General features: G+C 36.0%; 1 protein-coding gene across 2 annotated transcripts in view; it reads left to right on the top strand.

Moving 5' to 3' along the window:
• The window catches only part of Tmtc4 (Transmembrane O-mannosyltransferase targeting cadherins 4), a 390,299-nt gene that overhangs the window by 343,031 nt on the left and 33,361 nt on the right, over positions 1-13,907 (top strand). For both annotated transcript variants that reach the window (XM_090402208.1, XM_090402207.1), the window contains exon 15: positions 3,710-3,824. In XM_090402208.1, the coding sequence (XP_090258334.1) occupies positions 3,710-3,824 (115 nt within the window). The remainder of the gene's footprint in view (positions 1-3,709; positions 3,825-13,907) is intronic.

Below are 13,907 nucleotides of genomic sequence, written 5' to 3'. Positions count from 1 at the left end.
AGTGGCCATTAATATAAAAATAAATTTTTTACATAAAAAAAGCATTACATATCGTATGTAACACACCAGAAAATAAAGTGCTCAGCTTGAGATTAACACACTTATGATTTTTAATGCACTTTCCTGGCAGAAACAAAGACAATTTTCAACAATAAACACTTTATATTGCAAACAATTGATGAACATGCGTGCTAAAAGGCATTTTCCCTAATATAAATTTGCTACTTATAACTGCTGTGCGATATGGGCAGGTGCAAATTTTACGAAGATAAAATTTGATTTTTAAGTCATGCATTGAAAAATATATGAAAAGATAAAGGTTACTAATTTGTAGACCGTGTTATATCGAAACTGCATCGAACAAGGGTTACTACAAATTGTAGACAGCGTTATATCGAAACCGCGTTGTACAAGGGTTACCTGTATTTGGGTCAACTAATTACAGAAAATGGAAAGTGTGATAAGGAAATATTAATTAGAATAGAAATTGCTAGATCAACCTTCATTAGCATGAAAAACATCCTGGTCCCAAGGAAAATTCACACAAAAACAAGAATTAGGCTGTTCAAATGCTACGTATGGTCAACACTGCTATATGGAGCAGAAACCTGGACAATATCAAAATATTGTGAAAATAAACTAAAAGCCTTTGTGATGTGGATCCCGAGAAGAATACTTAGTGTCCCATTGACTGCCAAAAAAAACTAATTTAGAAATATTAGAGATGATTGGAGAAGATAGGAATCTATTGAAAACCACCTACCTTGGTCACATACTAAGGCATGAATCCCTACAAAAAACAGTTCTAGAAGGAATGATACAAGGAAAAAGAAGAAGAGGAAGACAAAGAACAGATTGGATGGGAAATATTAAGGACTGGACCTTTTTGTCCTATGAGGAATGCAAAAGAGAAGCACAAAACTATACATGGTGGAAGCTCGTGGTAGTCAACCTCCTGGAAGGAGATGACATCTGACAAGGGAGTGCTGGCAATATTCCATTAAACCTCTAACACCATGTCCTCCCAGCACTTAAGCCTTAACACACATGCCTAACTTAACATTCACTCCCATCAACTTAACTGTTGATTCACCCTCCCTTTTCCTTTAAGTGGGAAACTGATGGGAACTTATTTGGGAGTGATCACTTTCGCATGATATCCACTTTTCTGCATGGACAACCATGTACTACATCACGGATATCACAATGGAAAATTGAGAATATTGTCTGGTCCACCTTCTCTGCTTTAGCAGAATTTCATTCTGCAACAGTCAGATCATCTCATATTAGTAATTCAGTGAATCATATGGCAGAATGTATTACACAAGTTGCACTATCGCAATTCCTAAAACATCTAGTCGATTTCCACTTTTCTCTAAACTGTGGTGGAATGCCAAGGAAGCTCAGAACAATGCCTGGAACATCTTCTGCAGATATCTGCAAAAAACAAACCTCATTACTTTCAAATGTGGTGAAGCAAGACACATCCATTCAATGGATGTGTCGTGCTTCCTCCTGGATCCAATATACATCTTCCATAACAGGATCAACCAAAAGTAAAGGAGTCTACAAAATCCAGGAAATGAAAAGTAGATACACCACCCACCAGCTCTCCATCCTTGAACATAATGGATGTACAGTTGCCGACCTAGCAATAATTGCTGATACTCTTTGGGAAATGTTTACTAAAACATCGACAGAGCCCCCCCCCCCCTCCACCACTACCAAGTTCCTTTCCCAAAAATCCAAAGCATATAAACAAAAAAAATTCTAATTTCTTCGAGCAGTACTGAAGAATACAATAGGCTTTGTGAAAGAAGAAATGAATGATGCTCTGCTTAAGAGTTGTCCAACTACTGTTGGGTCAGATAACATCCATTATGAAATGATTAAGCATGTGTTGCCATCAGCCATGGATCAACTGCTGCACCTTTTCAACAAAATTTTCTGTGAGAACAGGTTTCCATATACCTGGCAAATGACTATTATTGCCTTTCTTAAGCTGGGTAGAAATCCAAAATTCCCCCAAAAAACTATTGCCCAATTGCTCTGACCAGTTGGCTCTGGAAGATTCTGGAAAAAATGGTTAACTCTCATCTTATGGCTTCTAGTGAGAAACAACCTTTTCTTCCAGAACACAATCTGGCTTCTGTAAATGTCATGTAACATCTTATCATCTAGTCTGGGTAAAAGCATCCATTAGAAATGCCTTCCTAAAACACAACAATTTGCTTTGATATGGAAAAAGCATATGACAGTGCTTGGAGATTTGGAATATTGAAAGACGTACACAACTTTACTGTCGGAGGAAATCTCCCTCTCTTCATCAAGAACTTTTTTTATCCAATTGAATCTTCCAAGTCTTACTGAGATCTACTCTCTTGACTGTATACACAAGAGCAGGGAGTTACGCAATTTGGGTAAGATCGATGGTGATTGCAAATGTCTCAGCCTGTCTACTTACTTGATTTGTGCAGCTGGAAGAGGAGAATCAGCTGGTGGTTGTGAACATTGAAGTCACTGAGGAAGATGACTTCACTGTTAGAAAAGTTGGATTGAAGAAAATCGGCATTTAAAGAAAGGGAATAAAAAAAGTTTGGAATGGTGGTTAGCATTGGGGGGGGTGCTAGAGACAGCAGATGTATTTGACAGAATGGCATAGAGTAATTTTAAAGAAGGTCAAAATTGGGAGATTACTGGTTGGATATTCTTTGGCATGGGTATACTGGAGTGAACATGTTCACAAACCCTATCTCTGAGGCAAAAAGAGTCGTGTAATTAGGAAAGCAAAGATGAGTAGTGCTTGAGAGAGATAGGCTTGACAGTTGTGGAAATATTAAACTTCTTTAAGGTGCGAGAATTATGTTCTGAAATGCCTTTAATGTACGGGATGGCAATTCTGTGCAAGTCTTTTCTTCTAATAGAAGATGGAGAAAATGGTTGATAATCTTCTCTACTGTTTTGGAGTTGTAATAACCATCGAGAATGGCAGTTCCTTTAATTGTAGAAATTTCTTTCTGAAGATCAGATGAACAGATAATATGGCATTATTAAATGCTCCTTTCCAGAGCTCATCTGTTCTTCCTCTGATCTACTTCGGAAAGAAATTTCTACAATTGTGAAGATCAGAAACAAATGTGATAATATTTTCCCTGGCTTGCTGAACCTCTAAGGTTCTTTACTGCATGTACCAACATCTTCCATTCCTTTCTGTCTTGAGCTCTTTTCAGTCTAGTTTGGGATTCCCATATCAGCTAAATCTTCTTTAGTGTTATTCTCCCAGTGCTGCCACAGTCTTCCTCTAGTTTTCTTTCCATGAAGCTTCATTTTGAATGCTTGTTTAGCCATTCTTTCTAAATGAAAAGAATGGCTAAACAAGAGATTTATAATGTTCCTTTTTCATTTCTTCTTTTCCATTCACCTGTTGTGTTATCTCTTACAGATCCATAGGCTTTTTGGAGATTTTGTTTTTAAAGATCTGTAAAGCTTTTGCATCTTGGTGTGTTATGCTCTGGGTTTCTGCTCCATAAAAAACAATAGGTCTAATGATTGTCTGGTATATTTCTGTTATAACTCAGCTTGACAGAATTTTGGAAAATAGTAAATGATGTAGTGAATGATAAAATATATTAGAGGAATGTTAATAATAAATCATAAATAATACAATCATATTATTTATATGTGTATTATAATAAAAAATCAATTACAGTACCTGGAACAGAAGAGATATAATGATGCATATCGGTTTTGGAGGAATGCCACATCTTTGCAACCAACTCATTTAGTGGCCTGGAATAACATGATTATTATGTTTGATAACACTGGTAAGTTACCACTTTTGGTTAAGTAATGTTTAATAATAATGCATTATTTATAATAGTGTCTTTCAATGAGAGTGTTTTTCAGAACTCTATGGTAGCCTCAGTAAGTTAAGGAGGCAGTCAAGGAAAAGAAGAAAGCATATCAGAAGTTCCTGGCAAATAAGTCAGCTTGTGCTCTTAGAGAATACAGAGACAAATGTAAGAAAGCTAAACACTGATTGAGTTAGACAGGCATTTGGTGTGGTTGCCTGCAAAGGATAGAAAAATCAGAAGTCAACTCAAGAAGTTGAAGAGACATTCCAGGAAAAAAAAAGAAAGCATATCAAAAGTTCCTGGTAAGTGAGTCAGCGTGTGCCTGAGAATACAGAGAAAAATGTAAAAAATTGAAGCACTGTGTAAAACCAGCTAAGCAAAAGTCATGGAAAGACTGGTAAGAACATAGAAAATAAATATCTGGAAGGTGGCAAAATATTCTAGAGGTATTGAAAAAGCTTAGAAATTGAGGAAAGAGCACCACAAAGGGAATCAGTAATGATAAAGGTGATGTGAAAACTGAAGATAAAGATATTCTAGATGTCTGGAGTAACTACTTTGAATGATTGCTAAATGAAACAACCAGTGTCAGCACAGTGGTGAAAAGCACTCAACAGGAATGTAGTCAGGAATACATATCCATACTTAAAGTAAAAAAAGAAGTAATCAAAAACATGAAATGTGGAAAGGCAGCTGGAGTAGATGATATTCGACACCAGAAATGCTCAAGTATGGAGGTATAAAAGTTATAAACACTTTTATAACTTTTATACCTCCATACTTTTATAAACAGCCAAGAAAAATTGTGGAAGAGAAGAACAAGCTGGGTTTAGGCCAAGCTGAGGTTGTCAGGATCAGATTTTCACTTTAAGACGAATAGTTGAGAAATTTTGGGAATATAACATGGATCTGTATTTAGTTACATAGATCTAGAAAGGGAATATGACAAGGTACTAATAGGTAAGCACTTCAAAATGCTACACATGTGGTGTAAATGGGACATTATATCGAGCAATGTGTCAGCACAGTGGTGGAAAGCACTCAACAGGAATGTAGTCAGGAATACATATCCATACTTAAAGTAAAAAAAGAAGTAATCAAAAACATGAAATGTGGAAAGGCAGCCGGAGTAGATGATATTCGACACCAGAAATGCTCAAGTATGGAGGTATAAAAGTTATAAACACTTTTATAACTTTTATACCTCCGTACTTTTATAAACAGCCAAGAAAAATTGTGGAGGAGAAGAACAAGCTGGGTTTAGGCCAAGCTGAAGTTGTCAGGATCAGATTTTCACTTTAAGACAAATAGTTGAGAAATTTTGGGAATATAACATGGATCTGTATTTAGTTACATAGATCTAGAAAGAGAATATGACAAGGTACTAATAGGTAAGCACTTCAAAATGCTACACATATGTGGTGTAAATGGGACATTATATCAAGCAATATATAGTTTCCATTTGAGCTGTAAGTCAACAGTTAGAATTGAAGTAAGTTCAGGAACATGATTTGATGTTAAATCAGGTGTGTGACAAGGAAATACATTATCCTTTCTTTCATGCTTGCACAGTGATCAGAATACATTACGAAAAATTATGGATACAACTACCATGTTAGAATAAAACTTTAGTTTAATATAAGCCAAAATATATGCACTCGACATTTAGACCTTCACATTAAGGTCATCTTTCGGAGTATACATATATATATACAAAGAAACAAGCTGCACTACAATCTACATGGCATGCTAAAGTTACTGATCAACCGTTAAAACTATTTACCTGACATCTGGTGTTAAAAAAAAACCCTCACTACATCAAAGCTAGAGTACTGTTATTATTATTATTATCTATTAGGTTACAAAGTTAATTAAGCTGGAGAGTAACATGTTCATGCATAAAATAATAGATAAATAAATAAACAGAAAATAAAATTACTTATATAAGTATACATATAAATTGCAACTGGTACGAATAGTGGCCAATAAAAAATGAAAAATTGCTTAGAGTCCTAAAGTCAGGGTTTTCTGGAAACTAAGTGGGCTGAATGTGTGCCATCCAAATTCTTCGGATTTTTAAGCCCCATTATTATTAATATTAGGATGGTTCTTTAAATTTCCGATCATAACAATTTTATTTATTCGTGTGGCATGAATATCATAACATGCAGTACAATATACTGTCACTTTAATAACATATAAAATTAAAAGTCAAAAGTCATTTTAAAAACCAATAAAATTAAAAGGTTACATCCATATTGGTCAGATAGTTCATAGCTTCGGGTGTAGCACTTAAAAAGTCCAATTTGTCTCCTGAATATGCTCTGAGATAACACTGAGTCACAATATGGTTCACAGTTTGTCTCTGAGCTCCACAATCACAATGCAGGGATGGTCGTTTACCCCATTTAAAAAGCATGTCCGCACATACACCATGACCAGTTCGTATTGTATTAAGCTGAGTCCAGGATTTTCGTGGGAGGTGTGAGCAAGGCATCAAAGCTTTCTTGTAATTCATTGAGAGAAAATTTTGTGATGTCATCTGTATGGCTTCCCCACTGTTCTTGCCACTTTTGCTTCAAGTCAAAGTTAAAATGTAGTAGTAGTTGGGCTAATTGTAGTGGTGGATGTCTTGATCTCAATCGTCGTACATTTAAGTCTGGGAGATTTAAATGTATTAGTAGGGCTGTGTTCTCCAAGATTTTCTTATACTCCTATAAGAGAGCCTTAGTCCTGCGCAGATTTGGTGGAACAATGTTACTAAGAGCTGGAAGCCAGTGTGTGGGCATTGATTTAATTGTGCCAGAAATCAGTCTCATTGTATTATTTAGTTGGCTATCAACAAGTTTAAGATGTGTGCTATTTAGCCACACTGGTGAGCAATATTCGGCAACAGAGAAAACTAGACCAAGAGCAGTAATCTGCAGATTATCGGCTGTTGCTCCTCATGTCATGCCTATTAGTTGTTGTATTATGTTGTTACGGATTCTTAACTTAGCAGAAACATTTGTTAGGTGTTGCTTGTAAGAGAGCGTGCGGCGGTCCAGGGTAATGCCCAAGTACTTTGGAAACTTATTGTGTCGTAGTAAACATCCTTCAAAGAAGATATGTAAAGTGACATCTGCCATGTGATTATTAAGGTGAAAGCTTGATACTTCTGTTTTGTCTGGATTGAGCTGGAGCCTCCATTTTTTATAATATTCACCTATAGTTTTCAGATCTTTTGTATGTCTTCAGCCTGACTCATGTTTTTGTGTCGAATGGCAATTACAGTGTCATCAGCATAACAGAACTTGCGTGAGATGGTAGCAGGCAAGTCATATATGTATAGGTTATAAAGAAAGTAAGGGTGCCAATACTGACCCTTGTTGAAGACCATTATTAAGTTTTCGTTGTCGGGACATTTTATTTCCTAATATAACTTGAAAGAAATGTTCAGTGAGCATGGAGGAAATTAAGTGTGCAGTCCGTTTACATGGGACAATGTTAAGAAATTTGTATATAAGACCTTCATGCCATACTGTATCATAGGCTGCTGTTAGGTCCAAGAAGACAGCTGATGTTTTTTCTTGCTTCTAAAATCCAGCTTCTATGTATGATGTTAAAGCGAGCACTTGATCACAGCAACCCCGTTTTTCTCTAAAACCAGCTTGCTCAATCGGGACATGCTGCATAATTGGTATGGACAATCTGTTGTACAGAAGGCCTCTAATATTTTATAGGTGCAACTCAATAAAACAATAGGTCTGTAACTTTTTGCCTCTTGGGGTGGTTTTCCAGGTTTAAGAATAAAAACTATTTTTGACTTCTTAAACTGGCTAGGTAGTCGGCCAGTCAATAATATATCAGAAAATAATTCACAGAGCCATTTTATAGTATTTGGCCTGCTATTAATCGGAAATTCAGGATGGACACCGTCGAAGCCTGGGGCCTTGCCTGCTTTGATATCTTTTATGATGGCTTTTACTTCATCTATAGTGAAGATTGAGGCATATCGTGAGAAAGCAGGGGCATTATTTTTTGCAGGGGCACTAAGTTCTTTCTTAACTTTATTGGTATGTTCACGGTCCCTAGGTGCCCTTGATATATTAACAATTTGATTAGCTATTTTCTCAGGGGAGATGATTGTGCTTTTTCTTTTAGGTAGATTAGTTGTGGATAGTTGTTGGAGAAGATTCCAAGCTTTTCTACTAGATCGTTTGAAGTCAAGGTTTTCAACCATATCAATTCATTTTGATTTTCGAGATGAGTTCAGGCTATGTAGTAATTCATCTGCTATTTCAGGATCTTCACTTTTCAGGAACTCTCTGTACATGTTCACTCTCTTCATTCCATCCGGGGACATAATCTTTTCTGTAACCTCTAGGGATATATTTTTTCGCAGTTGATATGATTGCTCCTACAAATCTCTTGTACTCTGCAACTCTAGCAGGTATCCACCGAACACATTTATCCAATTCACTCGCAAAATTTCTCCAATTTGTTTTTTTAAAATTCCAACGCGGTCGTGGAAAGGATCTTGCTATAGGTAGTGTCATACCAATTTCCAGTAACACCAGTCGATGTTGCCTGTGTTCATAACAAGTTTTTATATGATGCAAAGAACAAGTACTTTTCCAATCAATTCGATGTAGGGTGTGTTAAGAGCATGATCTGAGAGGCCTGCTTCACCAAAATGATTATATTTAATGTGTCGTTTGTGTTCTTTTTTACGGATAGGGATTGTGCGTCCAGTTTCCCCAATATAAGGAAAGTTACAGGTGCAATAGATGCAATAAACTCCAGGGTGTGCCAATGGGGGGGGGGGGATTCTTAGAGGTGTTGAATATGTTTTTTAATTTTAAAGGTGGTTTAAAAGTGGCATTAAGATTATAATGATGTAGGATTCTATTGATTTTTTGTGATAACCCTTTAATGTATGGGAGTGTAATGGTTTTACTGTAATCTATATTACTTTTTGATGAAGTTTTATGAAGAATTTTATTAATAGTATTTTTGCTATATCCGTTATTTATAAATGTATTGCTAATAATTTTTAATTCTTGTTTAAGAGCTTGTTCATTAGAGTAAATTGTTATAGCTCTGTTTTTGAGTGTGTTGATGACTCCAAGTTTCTGCAAAGGGTGGTGATATGAGTTAGTATGTATATGTTGACCGGTGTTTGTAGGCCGGTAGTTGTATCCATAATTTTTCATAATGTAGGAATACATTATCTCCCCTGTTATTCATTATCTGTGTGGATCTTATTATGAAGGAAAGTGGTATTACACTTGATATCAAACTAAAAATCACACGATAACTACAGTAATCAACTTTAATGAAAGTGCAGATATTTCATACTGAAAATAACAGTACATCGTCATCAGTTAATAGAAACAATCAGTTTACCAATTAAAAATGGTTGCCATGAGCTAGAAATTAATAAATAATATTAAAACTATTTTTGATGTTTACATAAAATGAGAATCTCCCAGACTTTTGGCAGAGAGACAATTGATTCAGGTTAGGCCAATGTAAAAGGGCTTAACAACTTTTTTTGAAAATGCATTCATTTTTAAAACTGCTTCTATAGAGAAGACGAGCTTCATCCCACCAGATAATGTGTCTAGTGTCAATACTATGCTGTGCCAGACCAGACTTTTGAGGTTTCACATGTTCAATGTAATATTAATCTTCACTAATTCTTTTTTTTTTTCCCACAGTATGTCAAATTCATTCACAAGGAATGTGGTAACCACCAGCTAAAGATGAAAGTGACAGCTTGTCTTTTGTAGATGGTGACAAATGAGAAATTTTGTTCATAGAAAATATTTGGGAATAAGGTGATACTTCTTCAAAATTCTATAAATAGGTTTAGAGATACCAGAAATATAAGGGATATGAACCCTGCAGTCTGTTGAAGAATCCTTATGTGTTGGAACATAGAAGTCAATTATCTGCTAGATATTATGAGGTTGTAACTATTTAATTCCATTAAAGTTTTGTTAGTGAGAAGTTTTTGTTGTTAGCTTGAGGGAGAGGAACACATATTATATGCTTTATTAATTAAAGACTTGATAACACCAATTTTTTGAGCGGTGTGACGAGCAGACTTTTGATGAATGTATCTACCAGTAAAGGTAGGTTTTTAATAAACACTGGTTAACAAATTAACAGAGGCTGTGCGAGTAAGAAGGATGTCCAAGAATGATAAACTATCAGCATTTTCTTTTTCCATGGTGAATTGAATGTGTGGGTGAAGGCTACTGATGTAGGAAAGTAGTAAGTTTATTTTCAGAATGAGACCAAACAGCAAAAACATCATCAACCTAATGAAACCAAATAGAAGGTTGTGGATGAATCGTTTGAATGACAGTTTGCTAAAAGTGGAGACAGAGGGCAACCCATTGCATTGCCTCGGAATTGTGACAATTCACAATGGGTCTTACTGGACAACTTTCTTTATGGAATATTTGGGAGATCATATAAATGAGGAGTGCTTGCAAAATGGAGCTTATTTTGAATGGAACTTAATTGTTTAATCTATGTTTTTGTAGGGTTATAACTAATTTCTTGATGAGTGGAGATATCCTCTAAAAGGCATATGTGAGCTCCAGGTGACTGAATAGTCTCTCTAAATCTAGTGAACATGGGAACATGGGATTCTTCATCTGTTACCTCTTAAAAAAAAAACGAACTATCACCTATATCTTTAGCTGGTTTACCAGCTAAAGATATAAGTTCCTTGTGAATGTAATTTGACATACTTTGGTCAGACAAGTGGTCCTGTGTAAAAAAAAAAAATTAGTGAACATCGGTATTACATTGAATACATGAAACCTCAAAAGTCTAGTCTGACACAGCAAGTACTGATACTAAACACATTATCCAGTAGGATAAAGCTTGTCTTCTCCATAGAAGCAGTACACTCCATTGTTGAAGAAGTTGTGAAGCCCTTTTATATTGGCCTAACCTGAATCAGAATGATTGCCTCTCTCTGCCAAAAGTTTTGGGAGATTCTCATTTTATGTAAACATCAAAAATAATTTTAATATTATTTGTTAATATTCATTTATAGTTTGCGATAACTATTTTTAATTGGTAAACCTATTGTTTTATGCATCTTGTATTCCTATTCTTTCATTTGCTTGTTTCTACACATGCTGATGACGTACTGTTCTCTTTGGTACAAAATATCTGTACTTTCATTAAAATTAGTTACTGTGATTATCGTGTAATTTGTTGTTTATAGTTATGCCACAGGTACCTTTAAAGATTGGGCTAATATCAAAATTAGTAACATTAATCTCAATGAAAACGTAAGTTTCTATGGGAAGCTTTCGGTATTGAGACCACATTATGATATAAATAAGGAGTTTAATAAAAAAAAAAATATATATATATATATATATATAGCTGTGTTGAGTGCTTGATTTTCTAGAAATTTCATGTGGAAATTTACTAGGGGTGGAGGAATGAAAGAACCTATAGCCATCCCTGTCCAAATTAGACACAAAAAAGTCTCCTGGTCCTGATGGCATTCTCCCAATTGTTCTGAAAGTTTGTGCTCCAGAACTGACCCCTATCCTGTGTCACCTATATATACTCTCCTACTCCACTGGAATCTATCCCACAAACTGGAAATTGGCCTATATTCAGCCCATTCCCAAGAAGAGTGACAAGTCACTGCCATCCAATTACCACCCTATCTCGCTTACCTCAGTCCTGTCAAACGTAATGGAAAAAACCATCAATTCCCAGCTCCTTCACTATCTTGAAGACACTCACCAAATAAATGACTGCCAGTATGGATTCAACCACTGCTGATCAACAGGAGATCTACTCACATATATCACACATCTCTGGACAAATTCAATGGAGAGGTTTGGCAAATCTCAAGTGGTTGCAGTGGATATCTCCAAATCCTTCGACTGGGTCTGGCACAAAGGCCTACTAGGCAAACTACCATCATTCGGCCTGACCCAGGATTTCTGTAGGTGGATTGCCAGTTTTCTGTCTGGACGCACCCTGTGTGATGGTGGACGGCTCCCTATCCTCTCACCACCTAATTCATGCTGGGATCCCACAAGGTTCTGTCCTCTCACCAACCCTCTTCCTGCTATATATCAATGACCTACTGCAATTGATCTCCAACCCAATACACAGGTTTGCAGATGACAGCACACTACACTCCTCACTTGCATTTGATAAGCCTTACCCTACACACAACTCACCTCAACCTACAGAACATCAACCACCACCACCCTCAACTCCTATAATGGAAGCCATCCTATAATGGAGTTCTGATAACCTCATAAATTTCAACGCCAATAAAATCCAGTTCTGTACTATTTCTCATAAAAAAGAACCATTTTTTTCCAGTATCCTTTTTGATGGTGCCCAAATTTCCAGACAGTTTGAGATCTTGCTCCTTGGAATCACCTTCCCATCAAACCTCTCCTGGTACAAACATATCTCAAACATTGCATCCTCAGCCTCAAAAAAACTAGAATTTCTCTTTCGCGCAAGACGTTACTTCACCCCCGAACAGCTATTAACATTATACAAGTCACAAATCCCCCAACTATTGAATACTGCTCCCACATATGGGGTTGGGCACCCAAAAGCTCTCTCAAAATGCTCGACTCAATACAGAGGAGAGCAATTAGACTCATCAACGATCCATTCCTTAGCAACTCCCCCCCCACTTTCACACAGGCGTATGGTCTCTGCAGTATGTATATTCTACAAATATTTCCACGGGAGAAATGCTCATCTGAAATAACATCAATAATTTCTCCACTCAGTACTAAACTCATTGGAATACGTGCAGCTGCTGCACAACAGCCCTTCACAGTACACCAAGAAATAAACAGAACAAATTTCTTTTCCTCTTCCTTCATCCCTGCAACTGCTGCACTATGGAACAGCCTCTCACCTGCTGTGTTTCCCAAGGAATATAATTTAAAGTCATTCAAATCAAATGTAAACAAATTCCTCCTTTCCCAACCCACTACCCATACATAGTACTAATGTACTATAAGTTGACCAACCAACCTCCTGTTTATGGGCCCAACACATAAAATGTCGGGCTGCTAATAGAATCCATGACGGGTCTGAGTGGAATGTTATTCTTATGAAACTTAGGTAAGCCGTATATTCTAGGAGGTCTAGCATGGTATGTCCTGAGTTTTTTTATTGTTTCTTCAATAAAACAATAAACAATTTCTTATTGTTTTATTGAAGAAATACAAACTTACTACTACCTACAAACCCGTCAACCAGATCTATAACTTGTTACCTTCTCCTAAAGACAAACTCTCACCCCTGATGCTACCTGGTGTTGGATCCTACTTCTTCTCATTCTATACTTTGGATCCGACATGATTACTATTACGATGTTCTTAAGTAATTGATAAGTTGTAAGTTGATTTCTAATTCAAATATAAAGAAAATTTATATTTAAAGACTGTGCCACTTTATATCTGAATTAGTTCAAGAATTGATGGTAAACCAACTCTCAACTACCCTTCCTTTATACGTTGTTATTATATATACTGGCCGAGTATATTTAACTTACTTAATTTACCCGCTTTAGTTCGAATATTTTAAGAATGGTGCAGTAAAAGAGATTCAGGCAAAATACAACCTTGATTAACCAAAAACAAACATTTAATTTTAGAATCACAAATTTTACACTTAAGTTCAAATCAGTAATTAAGATATCACAAACATTTTAGCTTCTCTGATAAGTTCAATCATACGGACTCAGCAAAGGTAAATCTGTTATCTCTATAATACAGTCTTCTCACAGTTCCTTAAGTTCCAAAATACAATAAAAATTGCAGTAATACCTCTTCACAAACAAACATCTTTAATTTTATGCTTCAGCTAATTCTCTGCAATAGTTACTGTTAGTATAGGGAAATTCTAGGATGAAACTCACACACTTCTCTGTATAGGAATATTAATGGTTGGAATAATCTTACCGATAATCTTCTTTCTTCATCAACTTACACACAAACACTTTTTATAACCGTAAGCATTTTAAACAGTATACAGCACTCATTAAAA

This window comes from Typopeltis vanoorti, chromosome 12 (assembly GCF_054136105.1).
Source record: "Typopeltis vanoorti isolate ZY-2024b chromosome 12, IOZ_Tvanoo_1.0, whole genome shotgun sequence".
Classification (NCBI taxonomy): domain Eukaryota; kingdom Metazoa; phylum Arthropoda; class Arachnida; order Uropygi; family Thelyphonidae; genus Typopeltis; species Typopeltis vanoorti.
This window is presented reverse-complemented; position numbering and strand designations above follow the sequence as displayed.